The sequence below is a fragment of the Podarcis tiliguerta genome (genome assembly GCF_965153285.1).
Source record: "Podarcis tiliguerta genome assembly, chromosome: 17".
Classification (NCBI taxonomy): domain Eukaryota; kingdom Metazoa; phylum Chordata; class Lepidosauria; order Squamata; family Lacertidae; genus Podarcis; species Podarcis tiliguerta.
Window position 1 is genome coordinate 24,338,671 of NC_139550.1, and position 23,692 is coordinate 24,362,362.

Here is a 23,692-nt window from a genome sequence, read left to right on the forward strand (position 1 = left end):
TCATCCCTACAAAGTACCCCAGCTTTGCTACACTAAGACTGCCACAGCGTTGGAAGGGGGGGGGGAGTTGAGAGGGAATAATGACAACTCTGTGATGTATTTATTTATCAGATTTATCAACTGTTTTACAGCCAAAGCAATCAATGCAGTAAGATAAAATACAAAAGATGCCTATTCTAAAAACAATAATTATACAATTGGTATTCTTTGAAATGACTGGGTCACACTCCAGGGAAAGCCTTCTTAAACAAAAAGTAGCTGCCTAAACATCAGTACATTAGGTGCCAGGTTAACCAGATGGTTAACTGATTAGAGAGGGCTGGTGATGCAGTGGAACCCAATGGTTTGGTTGGTCCATGGCCCGAGGACACTGAACTGCTTAAGCGGTTATTGCAAAATACAGTTCAGCGGCTTACCACACATTGCAACAAAAAAACCCAAGGTTCCCAGTTCAAGCCCTGGCAGTAGGGTAGCCTAGAGTATGTTTGTAAAATCCGCTTTTCTCTTGATATATGCCCAAAGCTGTATATGCCCAAGGCAGAGTGTTAATATGCATATGGATTGCATAGATCCACTTTTTCCAGGTGCATTTCTGTGCATGTTTGTCCACTGGACAAACTTTCAACTGAACTCTATCTCATTGTTTCCCATCCACACTAATGATAGCTGCTTGAGAGGATGTATCTGCACTTTGTTTTGATCCAAGAGCTGCGTTGAAACCTTCTGAAAGTGCAAAAAGCAGGGTGGATAAGTTCGGATCAGCACATGAGTCTGGTTGGCATGGATGAGGTCAGGCCATATTGAAATTCACAAAGACTGGATTTCTCAAGCATGCCTACATAAAAGTAGTACTACTTTGGCACTTCCTTTAGTGATGATTTGGTTCTTTGCGGAAACCCTGCCTAGCCCTTATCACCCTGAAGCAGTCAGTAGGTGGTAGTAATAATCATACAATCACAACAATATATCTTCAGTACACCAATTAAATATACAGTACACCAATTAAGGAAAAAATCACTTTTTTGTTAACAAGTCAATAAAATATATAAAAAATACAAAAAGCAAAAGGAAAGGATTAAAATAAGCACATCCATAGAGAATTTTTGTGGCATAAAAGCATTTCATTGGGTAGAGTTTCAGCCAACACAAATGCTCTGAGAACTGAGCAGGAGGTATCTCCATGATAAATTGTGCTCTGTTTTTTGTTGCAAAACTTTTGTTTGAGATTGCCTCCTTTCTATTTTGCCAGGAGGAGAAAAACCAAACCTTTTAAACTATTCTTTCAAAATACTGTAGCCATCCTGTTGGGACTTGCACATGCCTTGAGACCAAGTACTCCTGTGTCTTAAAAGTAAATATTGTAATTGATGTAAAACAACAACAACAACAACAACAACAACAACAACCACTAATGCAACTTTATACTAATGAACAGCTGGAGCTGGGAAGAAAGTACCTACAGCTGAGCTCATTTTAAAATTGAGAGTGGGGGTGGGGAAATCCTGTTACCCTACATAGAAGTCAACACAATCTGGCCTGATGTTTTTGGTACCAAGACTGCGTCATTCAAATGCTGGCCCAGATCCAGACACCTTATTAAGGCCAAATGATCCTTTTTCTATGGCTTCCTGCAAGTTCACAGTAATTCATATTAAGTTTACTATAACTGAATCTTATTGTAGTGAATCACCTTCTAAATTTGCTGCAAAGTCATTTCAGGCTTATTCTCCCCCCCCCCCGCCCCCGATGGCATTACAAATAAATAGCTATACTAAAACTAAACACCAAAGTCACCAGATAACGGAAGCTATTAGTTCCCTGAGAATCAAAATAAATCTCATACATGATAGATAGCTCCGATTTATTTTTTTAACGGTGTGACAATTTCAGCCATTCATCCAGCTATACACACCTTGCAGTATTCTGCAACCTATAAGATTGGCATCAGCAGAAACACAATGATAACTGCTAGAAATAAGCTATGAATGGAAAGGAAAACCAATCGCTTCTGAAATAATTCTGAATGTTAATCTCTCCCACGAAAGAGTTCACAGATATGCTGAACTTGCTTTTTTTACAGAATGCAATAAATTTTTATTAAGGCAGCCTCATAAAGCAATTTCCCCATAAAATTATTGTAATTACACCCTGACTTTTGCCATCGATTGTAGTAACCACTTAGCATAGATAAGACATGATATACTCACAGAATTAAATGAGTAGATAACTTTAGATGAATAACTGCAATTGCCACAGAAAGATAAGCCTCTCTCAGGCACGTTTTGTTTCCGTCAAGAGCCAGACAAGGCAGCAAAAAACACCTAGATAATATCCCATTTCCTCTGTTTTATTCCTCAATACTCACGAGGCTCTTATTAATTAGTTATCAGGCAGGAAAAAGATATAAAAGTTCACACAGAAGCAGCTGTCATCTCAGGAGCCCTCCATATTGCAATTTAAAAAGAAATGTCAGTTGAAATAGCTGCAGCTACAGCAATGCTGCTAGATGATGCCTCTGCAGGAAGAGGATGCTGGGAGATTTTCCCAATCTATGCTGCAGCCTAATTCTAATCCATCACTGCCTAACTACAAAGGGGGAAATGAAGACCAAATGCAACTCAGTGATTTGTGTTTGAAGGATGAAAAAGATTTTTGTGCTCCAGATTTCTGTGCTCCAGTTAACATTAAATGTTTTAAATCTGATGAAAAGGAGAACCAGGCTATTTTACGCCGCATTTAAACAGAACAGAGCGCTAGAAACAACAGAGCTATTTAATAATTCATTGCCTGTTCTAAAAATAGTATAGCAAGAAGTATAGAATGGTAGTTATTTACTGGAAATTCAGTCTGTTATACTTTTATGTTTGAATTTCTCTTAAGTAGCTGTTAAGTATGATCCATGATAGTGAGTTGGATAACTATATAGCATGCAATACAACAGATATCTAAGGAGAAATGTTAGAGAGGCCATGGAAACTCAAAGAAGCCAACAATATGAAATATTTTTCCACTGATCATAGAATCATAGAATTGCAAAGTTGGAAGGGACCCCAAGAGTCCAGCCCAGCCCCCTTCAATGCAGGAATCTCTCACTCAGAATGGGGCTCAAACCCTGGGATTAAGAGCTTCATGCTTTCCTAAGAAACTACAGAGAGAGCAAGTGAGCTTTCTAGAAGTCTTCACAAGCCATGTTAAGTCATGGGTAGGCAAACTAAGGCCCAGGGGCCGGATCCAGCCCAATTGCCTTCTAAATCCGGCCCACGGACGGTCTGGGAATCAGAGTGTTTTTACATGAGTAGAATGTGTCCTTTTATTTAAAATGCATCTCCGGGTTATTTGTGGGACATAGGAATTTGTTCATTCCCCCCCCCAAAAAAAACATAGTCCGGCCCCCCACAAAGTCTGAGGGACAGTGGACCAGCCCCCTGCTGAAAAAAGTATGCTGACCCCTGTGTTAAGTATTTGGTTCAAGTGATATCAAGCTCCAGATTCTTCAGCTGCATTACAAGCATTTTAGGTTCTCGCGTGATTGTGTCCAAAAATGTGCTCTCTTCAAAGATGTGCAGATGCATCTTGGCTTTTCTTTCCAGACTATTTGGTAGTGCCCCAAATCTGTAAACCCGTGTTGCAGTTGCATCCCACTCCACAACAGTAGCAAGTTATGGTGGTGGCACCACATTGGCAGTCATGGTGGAAAAAGGAGTGGCAAGTAATTAATGGGGAAAATTGTGATGGAGCTAGATTTTCCCTGCAATGCAAGGGGTTGGACTAGATGACCCTTCCAACTCTAAAATTCTATGATTCTAGATTTGCTGGTTGAGGCTGGAAGAGAGATTAGAGCAAGAAAGGAAAGTCTGGCAGAGAAGAAATGTGCTAAGAAGAAGAAGCGAAGCCAAAGTCTCTCTGTGTGAGCTTCACTCTTGCTGACCAGAATAACATGTCTTGTAGGCAGAGGAGTGATGTGACCAAGAAAGGGGTCCAACAGCAGGATCACTGAGCGTGGGTGGAAGGAAAATCCCAATAACAGCATTTGTTGGAGCACTTACTGAAAGTGGCCTCCACCAAAGCAAATTTGGCAGCCTTGAAACACTTTACGAAGGTGGAGGGCTGAGCCCAGTAGTCCTCCCAGGGGCCATTGCTACTAAGGGTTAAGTGGTTGCTATAAAAAGTAAGCAAGCAGCAAGTAAGGGTGGCATTACAAAACATGCCCTTTGTTGTGACATCTTCAAAGCTTTTGCCTAGTCTCAGACTCCTGATCCTGTGCTTGAACTCTCTAGCCAGGGCTGGCCCAACCATGAGGCAAGGTGAGGAGACCGCTTCAGGCAGCAGGATCCACCGAACAGGCAGATTCTGATGCCAATCACAGGGTGATTTACAACATGGAACACAAATGTCAAATGTGTACACACAACATAAAAATATAAATATAAAAATCAAAGCAGTTATATAAATGCAGTTACAATATTAAGAAATACATGGGTTCTTTTCACTTTTCTTTATGATGTCTGCAGCTTATGCATGTGGTTAGACAAACTGCAGCACATCCAGGTCTCCCATAAGCACGAACACTTATTAATATAAATCCAAGCACAGAAAAGCTAAACACACACTCATAGAACCTGAGTACTAGCAAACACAACTTGGCTTATCGAATACTTTAACCAGTAATGGAACAGTACTCCACATTCTTGATGGTATTTTAATTTTGTACACCTTAATATGGATTCCTTTATCAAGAGATAATAGCGAAAACTTTAACCACAGTTTTGAGATTAAAAGGCTAACCTTTCTTAAACACTTCTGGCTTCTATCTCTGCAATAATACCACACAGAGCAGCTTGGGTAGGATCAAGGATTAAGAATATCCAACTTCAGTATGTGGAAAGGAGAGGGAGAGAGAAAGGCACTTCTAATGTTTCTTCATACCTGCACTTTGTGATTTTACAAGAAATTCTACTTTTTTAAAAAAAAAAATATTTACGATATATCTGTATTTCTACTTAATGTATAGATGCAATAAAAAACAATTTAAAGCCACTGATATTGAAATTTTTAATGCTGAATATTTAGCATCTTATGGCACTTTTTCCATGGATGAAGTGCCTCAAATACACTCTCAATAATCCTTACAACCAGTAGCAGTGGGTGGAGCAGTTGGGGCTGTATTTGCTACCCTCACTTACTAACACTGCATGTCCCTGCTGTTTACTGAAAGGGGAAGGGACAAGACTCCAGGAGCTCAGTGTAGTGTTGACATAGCCAATTCTGCCACTGTGCCTGCACCATAGTCTCAGTGAAGTGGCATCAAAGCATGGTGTTGAGAAGTGAGGTGCCCCTCCACCCACAACACCCTGCCGCTGCTTACAACCAGTGCTGGATTTATGTATAAGCTAAACAAGCTATAGCTTAGGGCCCCACTTTCTTGGGGGCCCCCAAAAAAATTAAAGAAAAAACCCCTGGACGTACATTTTCAAAATATAAGATAAAATAAAATAAAACCTACATACAGCAATGGTGTTTTGTGCTGTGTAGGGAGTAATGGGCCCCGCCTGCTAGCCTGCTCCCTGAAATATCACATATAAAGGGCCCCATTACCTTCAGCAGCTTAGGACCTCATCAAACCTAAATCCGGCCCTGCTTACAACAACAGCATTACACTCTGGAGTTTTCCTGTTGTTTCACCCCATTGCACTGCTATAGTGGTTGACAACGCAAATAGGCACAGCCACATCAATCTTTCCCATGCAATAGTCACCCAGCTGAACTCAGCATTATCCCCATGCTGTAAGAACAGTGGTTTACTTAAGGTCACCTATTACATTTATGCCTGAGAAGAGACTGGATCCAGGGACTTTGCCTGCAGGTGTCCATCATACATACATTGCAACTTAGGCCACAGCCTTTTCCTCATTTACCTGGGAGGACACCCTTTTGAATTCAATGTGGCTTACTTCTGAATGGATATGCATGGGATTGCAGTGTAAAAGAAGGAAGTCAGGAACTGACTTTCAGGCAAGAAATGGAAGTTGATAAATGTGTTCCCTTCAAGGGTTCCTGATAGTAATGATGGAAGAACCTACCATGCAGGCAGCCACAGTACTGGAAAAAGCCTGAGTCTACCCTCAATCAACTTGAAGTTTATCTACAGCCATTATGCTCTCCTTACTCTTTCCTTACTAATGCAGGACCTTAGCAATAGGTGGGGTCAAATATTTCATTTTTGACTACAAGCTGTGAAAAGAAGGTGGGACTTATATGCACATGGACATCTGCAGATCAGCTGGAAAACACTATCTTATGCAGTTCAGATGGTGTAGGTAAGACTCACCAAGGTCAATGGGGCCATTTGAGTAAATTTGCATAGCTGTATAAGTATGGCAGAACAACTCATCAAGCTTGAGATCTTTAACAAACATATTGTTCCAAGAGACCTTTCTGCACTAATTAGACAGACACATCCTAGCAATGATGACATTATTTTCACAGTGTTTATTTCATTTATTTGGCTGTGATGCATACGGAAATCTGATATTGTAGCTGACAGCACTGCGCTCACAGTTATTTTGCTGTATTGGATAAGCATGCAGCAAGCATGAGTAGCATACAGTCCATGTGCAATTCAAAAAAGTGAACAGTAACAAATGTGCCCTTTAGATGAACTACCAAATAAACAAGACCACACAGCTGAATGGGATCAAATCAGGCTACACCTTTATTGACTACAGATGAAGTGGTTTGGCATAGGCACTGGTTAAGCATTTATTTCCGGCCCGTCTGCTAGAAATGACATCAGGGTCAACCCAGCAGCAGGGATTCCTATGACTTAGATCAAATAGGAGGATCCCCACAGGGATTGCCGCCTCTAGGAGCGCTGAGGCCCAAGCCCCCGCAAGGGCAAATGCACAGAAGCAACTCCATCATGAATCCCTTTAATGGGATAACCTGTTTCTGGAGGGGAAAGCGAGAGTACAACAACCCTTCCAACCAAAACTAAGGTTAAAAAGGTAAAGGGACCCCTGACCATTAGGTCCAGTCGTGACAGACTCTGGGGTTGCGGCGCTCATCTCGCTTTATTGGCCGAGGGAGCCGGCGTACAGTTTCCAGGTCATGTGGCCAGCATGACTAAGCCGCTTCTGGTGAACCAGAGCAGCGCACGGACACGCCACTTACCTTCCCGCCAGAGCAGTACCTATTTATCTACTTGCACTTTGACATGTTTTCGAACTGCTAGGTTGGCAGGAGGAGGGTCCGAGCGACAGGAGCTTTGAACCCGTCGCAGGGATTTGAACCGCCGACCTTCTGATCAGCAAGTCCTAGGCTCTGTGGTTTAACCCACAGCGCCACCCGCGTCCCTTAAAACTAAGGTTACCCAGTGCCTAAACTGCCGAAGTTGTGATGATTACTACAAGGTAAACAAAACCTCCAGGGCATAGCCAAAGCTCGCACTCCGGCAAGGATCAGACCCGAACACATACCCTGTATCATCGGTGGGATGATCCCACAAGGCCACCACACTCCTAAAAGGGGGTGAGCAGACCTATGGACACTATAAAGTGACTTCTGTTCTCTCTTCTCTGAACCACACGCTGGGATGAAAAGAGACTGGGACCATGCTGAGAAGCCCTAAGTCAAAAGTCATTACAATAATAAGCTGATGAAATAGGGAAGAAGCAGTAGGTTAACTACGTTCTGCAGATACAGAAGGAAACAAGTAGCGGGAACATGAGGAGTCAAGGAGTAGGAGGTTGGAAGTAGGTGATGTAAGAAGAGCAGAAAGGATAACACTACATTTAATTTAAATGTATACTTCTCACTTCCGCCTTTCTTCCCAGCATCTCTATTAGGAGAATGAGGTTTTAAAAAAATAATACTTACACGGGGATGTTTTCAAAGGCATCCTCAAAGCTTTCCTGCAAATTAGTAAGGATAAATTGTTAGTAAGCTGAAATTGGTTACACTACATTTCAAACTCTTGTTGGCCCGAGCTGACATTCAGTTTGTGTAAACAGACTCATTCAGAACCAGCTGAACACCAATTCACTGGATCTGGGAACTATACAGTGGTACCTCGGTTTACGAACTTAATCCGTTCTGGAAGTCCATTCTTAAACTGAAACCGTTCTTAGTCGCTTTCCCTAATGAGGCCTCCCCCGCCAGTGCCCTTCCACTGTTTGGATTCCGTTCTTAGACCAAGGTAAAGTTTGCAAAATGGATCACTATTTCCGGTTTTGTGGAGTTCGTAAAACGAATCGTTCTTAAACAAGACTGTTCTTAAACCAAGGTACCACTATATATACCGTATTTTTCGCTCCATAGGATGCACTCCCCCCCCCAAAAAAAAGTAAGGGGAAATGTCTGTGCGTCCTATGGAGCGAAGCCAGCGAGAACCACTGCTGCTGACACGCTCTGCGCAGCTCTTCCGGCTCATTGTAAAGCCAGCAAGAGCCACTGCTGCTGACCTGAGCCGGGGAGGAGGGAGGGAAGGGGATTCTATCCGTCCGTCCCTCCTCCGTGGCTCGCTTTGACGCAGCAAAGTGGGAGGGGAGCCATTCACACCCGTGTAAGCAGCTCCTCTCCCACTTTCCTGCTTAAAGCAACCATGGAGGAAGGAAGGGGATCCATGCAGTGGATTTCCTCCTCCCGGGCTCCCTTTGAAGCAGCAAAGTGGGAGGGGAGCAGCTTACACTTGTGTATGCTCCTCTCCCACTTTCCTGCTTCAAAGTGGAGGGAATCCGCTGCAGTTGCGAGCAGAGGATCCATGGCTCCGCTTCCTTCCTTCCTCCATGGCTTGCTTCGAAGCAGGGTGCGGGGGTGCAGGGGGGAAAGAGGGTAGGAAATAGATGCTGGGCAGGAAAACACAACCACACTTTGACCACTGGAAAGTCCACCTCAGCCTCCCCAGATTTCCACTGAGAAGGCCAGGCTAATCTCGATGGCCATAAATCAGGCTCAGCATTATTAACTGGACTTAGATAAGCCATGGTTCCCCTTTCTACCCTCCTTTGAGGCTCGCTTTAAAGCAGCAAAGCGGACAGGAGCTGCCCGCTTTGCTGCTTTAAATAGTTTAGTGCAACATTTGATTCAGAATATTTTTTTTCGTGCTTTCCTCCTCTAAAACTAGGTGCGCCCTATGGTCAGGTGCGCCCTATGGAGCGAAAAATATGGTAGTTTATTGGGTTTCGCCCAGACCATTCCTATATCCAGGCACTAGCTCAGCACCTTCAAAGCCATGCCAGACTCAGATGACAAAGAGAAATGTAGAGCTGAGTGTCTTTGGCATACTGATCAGTGTTTGAAACGCCCACTGTTTTAGGCGCATTTTACAACAGGGAATTTCATTAGTGCAAGTAGTTTCTGAGATCTGGGTGCAGTAATGCACCTAAGATTTCAGATTGAAACTGCAGAGTGGAAAGAAAGGAGGACCTTTTTCTGCCTCCCCACTTCCAGCTACTCTCTGAAGACTGGAGAAGAGATCCTCTTAAGAATATTAGGGTGGTGGGCAGGGGAAGGACTAGACCATGTGAAAAATGAACATAATATTTTAGCTGCAGTTTATTCATTTTCAGCTTTGTATTCTTGTTATAAAAAACTACACCTAGACATTCCATTGATGCACTCATAAACTAGGTTTAAGCTGCCATTTAGCTCCTAGCTTTCATATCTCAGTTTCTAACACCGATACTGATGGTTCTCTAAAAAAAAAAGCCACAAACGTGCATCAGATCTGTGGATCTTATTCATCCCCCTTTTGACAGAATGGACATGTTTGCAAGGGGGCGGGGATCAGTAAAAATAATTCCAAGAGCGGGTGACACACAACAACAGCTAGTTATTAGCACTCTAGCAAATTATTAAACCATTTCAACTTGAATTTCAGAGGGTTTGTACACATAGCAGTCAGCTTATAAATGTATTGATTGTCTTAGACTAGAGACACTTAGATTTAATACTGCTTCACTAAAAAGACCAAGCTGGGGACACACAAGTAATCTGGGATTTGTTTGCTTTTGTATTTAAAGGCAGAATAGGATAATGCATTGCTATGTTACCTAGACTGCATTTCACCTCTTATGAACTTAGATCAGATGCTCTAAAAAAAGAGGAGCAATTCTAAGAACTTGACTAACAGGACAATCTGTTACAGATACCATCCCCTGGTGTGCCAACAATTGGATGAGTGTGTCACATAAGGGCAACATACAGTTCATTTATTTGGCATGTCTTTGTTGTTAAATCAGGGCACAATTTTCCCTTCCAAGAACAGAAATGTAAGAATATATATTTACAACAATGGGTAATAAAGTTTTATGGCAACATTACTTAAACATGTTTAAGTAATGTTTATGTTTGGGTATTTTTATTATTTTTTAATTAATTAATTAATTAATTGATTGATTGATTATTTGGGGAGGTATTTGGGGGGTATTTTTATTTTAAAAAATTGTTGTAAATCTCTTCAAGCCTTTTGTTGCGAATTCATGATTTTAACTAACTAAACAGTGAGTAGGGACATGTGATGTAACTCATGATGTTTTCTCACTTTTCATTTTTTGCCAATTACTGAGCCCATGTTGTTTCACAGCTCATTCTCTTTTGATGCTCTTTAATCAAATTTCATAATTGCTTTCAAAAATTATGTGTGCTATGCAACATGTATTTGGGCCACGTAACTGATAACATGTTTTGATTTGTGTAATTTTACCACAGACATACAATGTATGTGCATTTGGAAAGGATATGACTTGCATTAAGTGACAGTAATGTAGCAGGATTGATTATTACAAAAAAAAGCCCCCCCCCCCATTTTATTTCTTTTTGAAAATAATATGAACCAACGTATCATAATCCAACAAACACTCACGGAATCTTGCTCATTATGCGCACAAAATAGCAAATTTTGTAATATTTCATAGACAATTTTGAAAAATACAAACATCATTCACATCCCTAGTAGGAACACACCATTGGGTCACAAGAAATTATTGACACTGGCTACCAAGCAGCTGGCAGCAGAATTCTAAACTTGGCAAGCTCTCTATATGCAAACTAGGTACCAGTTACTGCTATCTGATTGAAGTAGATACATAGGGATTTATATTTGCTGTGTTGAGACTGCATATTTATTCAATGTTGTATTCAATATTGGGCAGGAAGGTTCAAGAAGGATACTGAAAACTAGAAGAGGTTTCATAGAGAGTTACAAGGATGCTTTTAAAAATGACCCAAGCTTAAAGAATAAACTAATTTATTGTGTCATGAACTTTCGTAGTCAGGAGACTATCAGATACAGCATGGGTTGCAGGGATCGTTTTGGGCAGGAAATTAGCATAGAGACATGGCTATGTTCCATCAAATAGTGTGTTCAGTTTATGCACACTTTAAAAAAAGCAGTATTATTAACAACAATTAATTGTTGTTCTTGGCCCTAAAACACTCCAAATACAACTTTCAGGGTGTATGTTTCCCTTCCTGGGCTACACCTGCATCCTTCAAGGCTATTGCTCACCAAGTCTGGGAATTTCTGTTGCAATGAGCTTCCTTGAAAAACTTGCTCCACCCCTGTACCAGGCAGGATATTGAACTACTTTCTAAAGGTGCGTTGTCACAAGATCTGAATGGAAGAACTGAAGCAAGTGATTAGTTTCCAATTACTGGGGTTGAACTATTCTTCCTGATAAGGTGGGAAAATTAGCAAGAGTTCTAGTTGTGTAACTTATTCAAACCACAGTTCCATCATCCTATGATGAAACAGCGTATTAAATTTTTAAAACTGGCTCTGTAAATGTGTTTATCTGATGTTATTTTAAACACAAAGTATTGTTTTTATTAGAATACTCATATCCTGCCTTTCAAGAAAAGCTCTCGGTATTCTCAGTGGGGTAATACATAACAAAATTGGGCAACAATTAAAAAATATCCTAATGTTTTTGCTAGTGTCATGCGCACCTTTGAGTTATATTGGCTTTACTGTGAATTCTTTACTGAGCTAGATCTCTGAATTCTCAGCAGAAGAGACTCTGGGAAAAGTAGAGGGAACGATGATGTATGAAGTTCTCTATCTACCCTTCTTGTTGCCTCACCATGCCCATGGCAGGAATACCCACTCAGTCCTGAGGGCATGCTGACACCATGGCTAACACGATACATTAATGTCCAAAGGGGACAGTGGGCATTTCTTGGTATCCTCTTAATGGGCTGGCAGCATCATCTTAACACGCCATTTACAAAAATATGCCTAGGGCTAACAAAGAGTTGGCTACCATGGAGAGTCCATACAGTCCATAATGATGGATTCTTTCATGAAGCAGAAACAAAATCATACAATACGATTTTTAAAATCTACTTTTACTAACACAGTGAACATGTTATTACTATGCACATTTCTCACTATACACTAATAATGCCTCATGGATGCTCTTGCTATGATGCAATTCTTGCTGCAGCCCCATTACGTTGTTTCATCTCCACTGCAAACTTCTAATATCTTCAGAGACCAGCCTGGGTAGCAGTGCTGTTATAAATTTATGTTATAGTGAAATCAGTTCTTTCCAAACATAGGACTAAAATAATAGTTATCTTGAGCACCTACTATTTACATGTGGGGGGAAAGGAAGACACTAAGGTACCCCTGCCCGTACGGGCCAGTCTTGACAGACTCTAGGGTTGTGCGCCCATCTCACTCAAAAAGGCCAAGGGCCAGCGCTGTCCGAAGACACTTCCGGGTCACGTGGCCAGCGTGACATCGCTGCTCTGGCGAGCCAGAGCCGCACACAGAAACGCCGTTTACCTTCCCGCTAGTAAGTGGTCCCTATTTATCTACTTGCACCCAGGGGTGCTTTCGAACTGCTAGGTTGGCAGGCGCTGGGACCGAACAGCGGGAGCGCACCCCGCCGCGGGGATTCGAACCGCTAACCTTTCGATCGGCAAGCCCTAGGCACTGAGGCTTTAACCCACAGCGCCACCCGCGCTGCATTACAAGGAAGACACTACTTCCTTGTAAAAACATGAACTCAAACTGTTTTCAATCTAAGATGACATTCTATCTTCTAAATTTAAGCCAACTGAAATAATGAGAACATAAATGGAGATCTGAACTGGAATATGAAATATCATTCCAATGACTTGCTTCAGTTGTCACACCCAGGCATGTCCAAAGTCTGGGGCCTAATCCGGCCTGCCGGTTGGTCTAATTCGGCTCCTGTGGCAGTTTATTTCCTGGGGTGAAATCCTAACAGCTCAACAACTTTGGTCGGCCCTTCGGTTGGCCCTCACGACCCTTCATTTCATCACATCTGGCCCTCTTTGAAAAAAAGTTTGGACACCACTGATAGCTCAGTGTGGTTGCAGCTGAAGGGGTTTTGGCAGTTTGCTTATGTCATGCAAAACCAACAAACTGTGCTTAATCTTAATTATTGCTCGTTTCAAACAAACCAGTTACCATTAATAAGAATAAGAATAAAAAATTGAATTTTTATACCCTCCCTATACCCAGCAGGTCTCAGGGCGGTTCACAGAATAATCAAGGCGGTTCACTGTCTGGGATATGGATGACATGCTGAGTTGTAGAAAACCAGAAGCAAAAGCTTCCACTCTTCTCTGGTGTGGCTGCAAGGAGCTGCAAGTGAGCAAGTCCAAACTTGCAGTGTCTCATTACTGCCATTGACTATGGTATTCTTCGGGAGCGGCTGTCCTAGTTGGCGGTGGGTGGCACCACTTTATGATGGTTCTGGTCCTACTTAGATGGTCGTTTCCAGAGGGTGATGCTTGGGGAGTGCTCTTCAGCCTACTTCTGCTTTACATCTTCAGGTGAGGCAGCGGATGTGCTGCACCGTTGTATTGTCTCAGTAAGGGACTGGATGAGAGCCAGCAGACTGAAGCTGGATCCAGTCTGAGGCACCAGACCAAATGGATGAGAGTTTTTCCAGGAACAATGCTCGGGTGGGTGCTGCCTTTTAATTTCTAAAGAGAAGGCAGTTCTATCTTCTCATCTCACTGTTCAGCACTACAGTACTGAGATTAGGAAATAAAGCTGTGGGCGCTGGTGGGTCTCTTCCTGTAGCTTGGAGGGTCATATCTGGTCCACAGGTTAGCCACCCCCACTGTAGACATAGACAACATTCAAATCCAAGATGCATTTCTGCATTTAGATCAGGGGTGGGGAAACCGTGACCCTTCTGATTTGTTGGTTTCCAATTCCCTCCACTTCTGCCCGGCATGGTCAGAAATGCTGGGAGTGGTGGTCAAGCAACATCTGGATAGCCACATATTCCACACCCGATCTAAAGAGTGTTGCCATCTTCATGAGAGGAGCATATGGGTCTTCATTGCTTATGAATTACTGTTTCTTATGCTGTTTCATTGCTTATCAATTGCCTTCTTTGAGTGAACTTTGTTCCACTACGGAGATACTAGAAGCAAATCCTTTTGCATTGAGTGCTCCCTTGTGGTCAACCTTTTTACTTCTCCCTCAGAGGACTGTGGCACAAGCAACCTGTTGTAAAACTAAATACTGACATTCATGCCAACCCAGAAGTAAAGCCCATTGAGTCCAATGGGACTTACTCTGATGTAAGCGTGCATAGGATGGCAGCCTAAGGCACTTAGACTTTCAACGCTGTAACTCCATGTGCTTGTGCAACAATTGCCCAAATGTTGCCTGGTTGAAGCAGCCCTTTGCAGCACTCACATGACAATTTTTAATACTTCCCCATTCCTTTCATCACATTCCACAGAGCCCATCCATCTTCACTGCTGTGTGGAAACAAATTGTGCAAACGTCAAACATTAGTATCAGTAAGAATCATTAGTCACCAATGGTATCTTCTAACTTTTAACAGAGTTTAAAGATTGAACATGTACTACCTACTCCAGCTTTCATGTTTCTATGTAGCAGTTGGTGTTCTTTTTAAAGGGCTTTTTCTTCTTCTTCTTTGGCGATCACTCATAGCCAAGTAAGATTGTCTTCCAGAAACACGGTTTTAACAATGAGTCTGTAAGTGACTGTGGAGGCCAATTCTGGATCCACATGTCCTTCCACTGTGGGGACATTGGTTTCTGGGCGGGAGTTGATCACGGTGTGGATTTGCCAAGTGTGCCTTCCTCTCAGCACGTTTCTCCCTTGCGTCCTGAGTTCAAGCATCTTCAAAGCCCATGACACCTTTGGTAAAGGCTGTTCTCCAATTGGAGCACTTGCAGGCAAGTGTTTCCCAATTGTTGGTGTTTATACTACGTTTTTTAAAAAATTGCCTTGAGAGAGTCTTTAAACCTCTTTTGCTGCCTTATGTTTAAAGGCAGTGCCAGCAAGACTACCTCGGAATGGTTTAGTCAAATTATTATTAGTTTATGTGAATAAGAACAATCCCAGGCAATTCAGAGAGAAATGTCCAGATTTTTAGCCACTGATGTGCCATCAGTGACCCAACCCAATAATGCATTATCAGAAAAAGGACTAGGAAAAAATTATGACCTTTGTGGACTTACAGTGCAATCCTTAACATGTCTATTCAGAAGTAAGCTCTACTGAACTCAGTGTGGCTTATTCCCAGGTAAGTGGGGTTAGGACTGCAATCTTACCTTCTGAGTCCCATTGATTTTGAGTAGGATGAATTCAGGCATGTGTTTGACTCTAATGAGATTTAGAAACTGGATTGAATTCTGATGGATTAAATTCTTTGCTTTTTTTTTAAAGAACGTTCACAGTGAACATCGACTTAAGAGTTTTTCAGATTAATATAGACTGTATATCATTTTTGATTAAAATCATTGTTTTTAAAACATTAGCCTGAATTTTAAATTCAGAGTCTTAAAATATAGTCCATTTACTATCCAATTATTTTGTTATAGTAGTCTGGACATTTCAAGTGGAAGACAATCTGTATGAAGAGCATATGCAACTGTAAAAATCCAGTTAAACCTACCTGCCTGTGTGCCACTAATTGACACTTAACACTAAAGTAGCTGGCACTAGTAAGCTCTTCTGCTAAGCTCAAAAGTCTCTCTAAAACCTTGAGGGAAGGGATGGTTACAGCTCAATGTCTGTGTCTTTTAATGTAATTTGGATTAAAGCACTATATCTGGACACAGCTTTGATTTTGTCAAGAAACAGCAAAGAATAGCCAGCTGATTTTGGCACAGATTCAGTGTGGCCAGTCTGAGAGTGCAGAGAAACAGCAGAAGTTCATTTGTCTTCACATGTTTTACTTTAGCTCAATGCCTATTTATACATGTCATCTGCTTCTAGCTCTATCCACATTTTTCTTTAGCTGTTATGACAACAAGACTTGTCTTCTACCCTCCAGTAGTAAAAAATCTCTAAATAGGTTTATGGTTGCATTGGAAGATAACGACCACAAATTTATGTTATACATTTGCTGAACTGGGAGCTGGGCAAAGAAACAGGCTCATGTGTGCCCCCCCCCCCCCACCTTTGTGCAGAGAATGAGTAGACAGGAGCAGAAAATTAGAGAGGAACCAAAGTCAGACCACCTCAATCCAAGTACATCAAATGGCCAGACTGACGATTGATGTGGAATACATGCAACCCACCATCTGCACGTGTTTGAGCCACATGTGACCACTGACACATGCACCATTTTTGGCCCCGGAAGCAGGTGGGTGCGGAACGGCGTGGGCTTACACACATCCCACCAATGTATGTGGTGCCTTGGAATGCAACCCCCACGTAAATGGGGAGTTGGCTGTATTTAATGGACAACTTTGGTCGGTTCTGTATTGTAGTAGGGCAGCCTTTCCCAATCTGTTACCCTCCAGATGATTTCGGCAATTCCCATCAGCCCCAGCCAGCCTGTTATATATAAAAAAGAAAATATAGATAGCAGCTGGGAAGCTTTCCTGTCTTGAAATATATGAAATCTGGAACCAAGCCACAGGAGGTACTACAGATTTTGGGGTATTTTCAGTGTAGACACTGCAGGTCGGTTATGCAAAAAGCTTTTTTTCTATTCCAAACAAGCAATGTTTAGTCAAGGCAATGATTATTCATTGACATTACAGAAGTTAAATATTACTAAGGGGCTTTCTTGCCACTGTGTTTGGTTTGCATGAGAACTATTCCATCTGATCCTTTCTGAGCTGGGTAGCAGACAACTTTCATGGCAATATGCAAAAATATCCTCTGGGTGCTTGTTTGCATAGAGGAGAGAATGAACGACTTTTTGGAGACCATGAAATACTGCATAGCTTGTTTTCTGCTCCTCTCCTTCCACTACACTGTATTGCATGTTGCAAAAACAAAACAAAACAAAACCCTCATGTTGGCTTATCAGCATCTTTCCTTCCTGTCGTCCCTTGGATCTCCATAGGCAATGCTGCTCTAGAAACTTGTTCATATGAGCCTTTGTGCTTGACTGCATGGCCACTTCCGCCTTAAGGAGGAGGTGGTGTTGCAGGCCCTTATGACCCCTCCACGTGCGTGCGCAGGGGGTGGGTGGCCAGCCCTGCACGACTGAGGGATTCCCGGCTGCGTCACTGGCCAGGCCAACCAATCTGGTTGGTCTGGGGGTGTGGCCTGACCAATAAAGGTAGGACGCAGCCAGGAGATCTCTCTCTTTCTGGCTTTCAGCTGCTTCGGTTTTCCCACCCTCCCGCCCTTTTAAGGTTTTCATCTCTTTTGACCTTGCTATGGACTTCGGTTGGTCGCTATTGAGGGGCCTGGTAGGAATTTTTCGTAGCAAATTGTCACAACTTTTTAAGGTTTGGTGGTTAGGCATTGAAATATTTCTGGAGAAGAGAAGAGGGGAGGTAGCGCCATCACCTACCCCACATATTGAAGGGTATTCCGTTAAGGGATTCCAGGGAGCGTGGCCCTGTCCAAAGCCCAGGGAGGTTAGGGCCTAAGGCACAACCCCTATTGGTGACCCCCAGGGGAGCTCCTAGTTGATGTGCATCAGCAGGACTCCCCCTACTGGTGGTTAACCCTTCCCGGACTCCCTGCAGACAGGCTGGAGTCAGATATGGTTGGTTAGATCCAATGCCTAAGCCAATACCGCTCATCATCTGTAACCAATAAAGTTGTGGCCTTTTTTAGCCCATTAATCTTAAATATTTGAGTCATGTGTCTTTATTCAACCAAGTGGGGGGGGGGTCAGGACTTGCCATGCAATGTAGCTACCTCACAATTTCTCGGCAGCCCCCCTTTTGGAGTAACAGATGGATAAAAAATAACAGAGTGAGGTTCATGGGTTCCCCACCCCCCCAAAAAGATTTTTAAATATATAACTTCAACCTGCTCTGTAATGTTTTGATCTAGATTTTTATTTTACTAGATGCACGTGATTTCCAGCTTCATTTGGTTCACCAGCTATGGCCTTTGCTGGACAGGGACAGCTTGGTCACTGTGCTTTGTGCTCTAATAACTTTGTGTTTGAGCTATTTGCAATGTGTTCTATATGGGTCTGCTGCTGAACACAGTTCAGACGCTGCAGCTAGTACAAAATGCAGCTGTGAAAATCTTGCTATGCTTCTCATTTAGGCACCGTATAACTCCAGTCCCAAAGCACTGTCAGAACAATTTCATTACTTGTTTTATATACTGTACATTTCTTACCTCTTTTAGCTTTACATATTGTATCATAAATAAATAAAGGAATAAGTTGGGCTTCATCTCAATAAATAAAAAGCCCAGTGTGCTGAAGCAGTTTTGGAATCAAATATTCTGTACTCATTAACAGAAGAAGAACATTGTTTCTGTAATGGAAAATCCTATATTCCACATTTTGTACACTGATGCACTTTCATGTGAAGTCAAAAAGCAGCAGAAATAACGGCAACTTTAACAGGTTCTTAAAATAAGGTTAGTACAAAAAAGGCAGTACAAACGTCATTTTAGTTGAAACGAGGTACAGTGGTACCTCGGGTTAAGTACTTAATTCATTCCAGAGGTCCATTCTTAACCTGAAACTGTTCTTAACCTGAAGCACCACTTTAGCTAATGGGGCCTCCCGCTGCTGCCACACCGCCGGAGAACAATTTCTGTTCTCATCCTGAAGCAAAGTTCTTAACCCGAGGTACTATTTCTGGGTTAGCGGAGTCTGTAACCTAAAGCGTATGTAACCTGAGGTACCACTGTATAGAATTTGCAGCATTGGCCTAGAATCCTTCTTCTCAAGACCAGTCTAACCATGTCAACAGTGTGATGCAGCACCAAAAAAAAGCTAATGCTATTCTACGCTGCATCAATAAAAGTCTAATGTCCCAATCAAGGGAAGTAATAGTAGCACTCTGTTCTGCCTTGGTTAGACCACACCTGGAGTACTGTGTCCAGTTCTGGGCGCCACAGTTTAAGAAAGATATTGACAAGCTGGAATGTGTGCAGAGGAGGGCAACCAAGAAGATCAAGGGTCTGAAAGCCAAGCCTTATGAGGAATGGTTGAGGGAGTTGGGCATGTTTAGCCTAGAAAAGAGGAGACTGAAAGGAAATATGATAGCCATCTAAAGGGCTGTCGAATAGAGGATGGAGCAAGCTTATTTTCTCCCGCTTTGGAAGCTAAGACTCAAACCAAAGGATTCAAGTTGCAAGAAACGAGCTTCCATCAGGAAAAACTTTCTGACAGTAAGAGCTGTTTGACAGGGGAAAGGTTTCCCTCAGGAAGTGGTGGACTGGACTCCCCGTCACTGGAGGTTTTTAAGCCACACACACACACAGCTTTATTGTGGCCCATAGACCCAAAATACAAGGTTTATAAGCAGAGATTGGATGGTCATCTGTCATGGATGCTTTAGTTGAGATTCCTGCATTGCAGGGGCTTAGACAAGATGACCCTGGGGGTCCCTTTGAACTCCACAATACTATGTTTCTATGATGATTACTCTACAATTCTGCGATTCTATGACAGTTACTTTTTAGTTTTTACTAAACCTTTGCAAAATATGAAGCTTCACGCAGTTCTGACTTTTCAGAGATTGTTACTCAGAGAGCCTTAAATGACATATATTGTGTTTAAATGACACCATGTGGAACATTCTTTAGTCAAAAACAAAAACTGGGTCCAAAAATATCCTTTAATAGCCTTTAACAGAGGCCAGCAGGCAGTACATTTTAACCAAGGCTGAACTACACAAGTTCTCTGTGGCTTCCAATTATTTTATATCAAGCTGCTCAGTTACACCACAAGAGAATCCCCTAGTGGCCAATTATTGCCACATGAAACCTCCCTTACAACACTGGCATAGTACACATTGGCATAATAAACTGCAATGTGCTGGCTGACATTTTCAAAATACATTCTTGGAGCATCAAAATATTTTTTGGTACTTCCTTCTAGAAAAGAAAGAACTATTACATTAAGAGAAGTGTTAGAATAAGGGACATAAAGCAGGGATGACCAGGTTAAATTCTCCTTCACCAATAAAGCTTATTGGGATAATACTACATAATCACCTTCAGCTACTTTAAGGGAGAGCAGGATAAAATTATATAGTTTTCCAAAACTGGTTTTCCTTGCTATTTGAGTTATCACTTTGAAATGGAAGTTGCAGAATGCACAAAAAGTGTACATTTCCTATAAAAGAGACACACCCGGATGGCTGTATATTCAGTTGCACAGATATATTCAGCCACATGAATGTATGAAGGGGAATCCAGGATTTTCTTTTGCATGGTGGAGCCCTTCATGCACAGGGCCTGTTTTCTTTGAGGCTGAAGATGGAGTTGCCAGCTGATGGTTGAATGGTACATCAGTGCCAAAGGGGTATGACCAGCTGTCTTGAGTCCATTTCTCACTTCAGTGCATAGGGATGTTTGCTAGAGCACTTTTATACAGCTGCACAATTTCAGGATTTATGCTAATTATAGACTCCACGAGTTATGAAATCTGAATAAAACCAACCCTTTGACAGTTTAAGACATATGAATGAAAACCTTCCTTTGTTTATGATCTACAGTCACCCGGCATATTTTATCTGGGCGGTTTACCAAAATGAGCAAAATAAAACAACATTAAGACTATAAAATAAGAGCAGCATAAAAGATGGTTCTTTTGGCAGATTTACTATATATTTTAGAAAGGAGGGAAGGAGTCCTATGCTTGCCATTAAACCATCATATTTTAACTGGAGTGTGGTAGCAAAACTGGCCTTGAACTTTATTCTGCAAGTAGAATTACTTCCACTTCAAAGTAATTTATGCAGCCCAAGCACATCTTGTTTCCCAATTTCAGGCATTAAAATCAACCAAGGAACACTAAACCAAGCTACAGCAAAGCATGAATGCGTGTGTGGGTACTCCCGGCAAAAAACACAACCTCTTCAGTCCTCCCCCAGTCTTCCTGCTGCAATGCGACTCTGAGCTAAGCCATGGTTTGGCTTAGCGTTGTGTGCAAACTGGGGTAATGGTAAGCAGAAAGTGTTCATGCTAACATTAAATCAGTCTACTTGTCTTTCATTAAAATTTCACTTTAGGAGAGAAAGATAAATCACGGAGTACTGTGCATAAATGACTCCTCTTCCTTTCTAAAGCTCAGGATACTCTCCTCAGCCTTGTCATCATTTTGCCTTTGACACCTTTTCCAAGAGCCTTATGAAAACCTGCCTTTTTACTTTTCCAGTTCCATCCGCTTTTGTTCTCCAGTTACTTCATTTTGAAAGGATCTTGTGTACTTCAACCTTTACTCCAACGGAGAGACATCTTTAGAACTGTTCTCGCATACATTTTTTCCTCTGGAGTTCTTATTCACACGTAGAGCATCAGATCCAAGCCATTATGCAAAGAGATGCTATGTCTGCCTCCCATCTCTTGAGCCTTCTCTTTAATTCAGACAGTTTTATGACCATCTAGCTTAAATTCAACTTCAACTTGTCCAAGCACCGGGAACTCCCTTGGAAATATATTGTGAGCAAATAGGAGAAGATTGACATATTTATGTTCACATAGTGATAATAAGACATGAGTCCAGGATTCATGTACATGAGCATTTCCCCTGCTTGGTGGCAGCAGCTAGTTAATTGTAACAGGGGAAAACAAAGTTTAAAGACAGATTACACAAGGTGTCTTTTTAAACTTCAAAGGGGCAGTTTCCTCAAATGACCTTGGCACTATTGATTGTGTCTTCCATGCTATTTAATTTGTAGGAAATAGTTCATAGCAGGCAAGTCAACTTGGTATTGGACAAATAGATGCATTGCACAAGGGTAAAAGGCTATTTTAATTTGCTTTCTAAATTGACTTGAAGATATGTAATGCTTCCATAAAGAGGCTTCAGTTTTCTTAAAGATGGAGGAATCTTTATGTTGTCCCCTGGACACCAATTGCATGTCACAAACATGTACTCCTTAGTATTATGCTCAACGGACATAAACTGTATTATATATTGTAGTAATGCAACGTAGGCATTTATTGTTCTCTTTGATAGCCCCTTGCTACTTTTTATTTTTGAATAACCAAGGCTTTATTACATGCATTTCCTAAAAAGCATATTTTTAACTACATTTTATATGAAAATGCATGTAGCAGAGCCTAGATTAAAAATAATGATAAGAGGAACAGACGAGGAGGGGAAAGAGGGGTGGTGGTGAACACTCTCCCTAGCCATGACATTTTTCTCTGCTCAAAGTGTCTCCCCATGGCTGCCTTTTCTTCCTGCTAGGGTTCACACACTACTCTTGCATAAGCCTTGTAATAATTACCAAAGGATCCAGTGTCACCTGCACTGGTCAATGTGTTGTGCAAGTTGATATATGTAATCTCTGTGAGAAACAGAAGTGAATAAAAATTGTGTAAGTTAGCCTCAGGGTTAGGTTAACATTCGGGACCTAGAAATGTTCATGGCACCATTTTATCCAAAAGGTCCAGAAGTCAAAATAAGTTTAATTTAGGCAACTACATCCTGTGTACTTAATTTTAGTGATACTTTTGTCAATTCTCACATTAATTAACTCTTAGATGGGGGGGAGTACTTTAAAGACTCAAGTTCTCTCTCACTCACACACACAAAATAATATGTTTCAATAACCAATCCTCACATCTTTCAATTTCTCCAGTCAAAAGCGTTCTTAGAAAAAAGAAGGAACTGCAGCCTACTTTCTACCTGCTTCACCATTAAAGTCAAGAGGCAAATAAGACATTATGGAATCACAATTGAGTGCATGGCCATGAATCTGCCTCATGCATGCCTACATATGCAGACTCCTCCCAGAAACCTGCAATTATACTTAGAACTCTTCAATTAACCATAGTTTCTCATTATATCTGAACCAAAAAAACAATAGTTACCAGCTTCGGGACAATTTGGGATTCCTGCCTTGTTTTTAACTTGATAGGAGTAGTTAACAGGTTTGGAATCACTGAACTTTAAAAGTATGGCTAATGGAACACTTCCTGGCTTATTGCAAGAAAGAAAGGAGCATCACAATGGCAAAAGACAAGATATTCCGTACTTTTCAGTGTATAAGACTAGGGTTTGTTTTTTACTAAAAATAATTTTTAAGGGGAGGGTAGTCTTATACACGGGGACAATCTCTCCCCCCCCCCATTTTCTTAATTTTGAGTCCCCAAAAACAGGGGACTTATATACAGGGGCGTGTTATACACGGAAAAATACGGTAATCCAAATGTGGTCTAGGAATCAGGTCTTAATTTGTATAAGACTGGTGGTTGGGTACATTTTAAGTATTCCATAGGCAGTTGGGATGTGGAGTGAAACTCTCAGCTTGCGGCAGGAGGGAAGCAGAGACAACT

The 23,692-nt window shown here is 41.7% G+C and overlaps 1 protein-coding gene across 5 annotated transcripts in view; it reads right to left on the reverse strand.

Annotated features, from left to right (window-relative positions):
* TTC39B (tetratricopeptide repeat domain 39B) overlaps positions 1-23,692 on the reverse strand; it is a 56,364-nt gene that overhangs the window by 28,768 nt on the left and 3,904 nt on the right. For 3 of the 5 annotated variants that reach the window (XR_014506297.1, XR_014506298.1, XM_083420069.1), the window contains exon 2: positions 7,876-7,910. The exons of 1 other annotated variant lie outside the window; for it this stretch is intronic. Coding sequence is in view for 1 of the 4 variants with exons in the window: in XM_083420069.1 (XP_083276195.1) it covers positions 7,876-7,910 (35 nt within the window). In the remaining 3 variants the exon portion in view is untranslated. Of the gene's footprint in view, positions 1-2,207; positions 2,513-7,875; positions 7,911-23,692 lie in introns of those variants that run through there. One more of the 5 variants, XM_083420071.1, reaches the window with a different exon arrangement.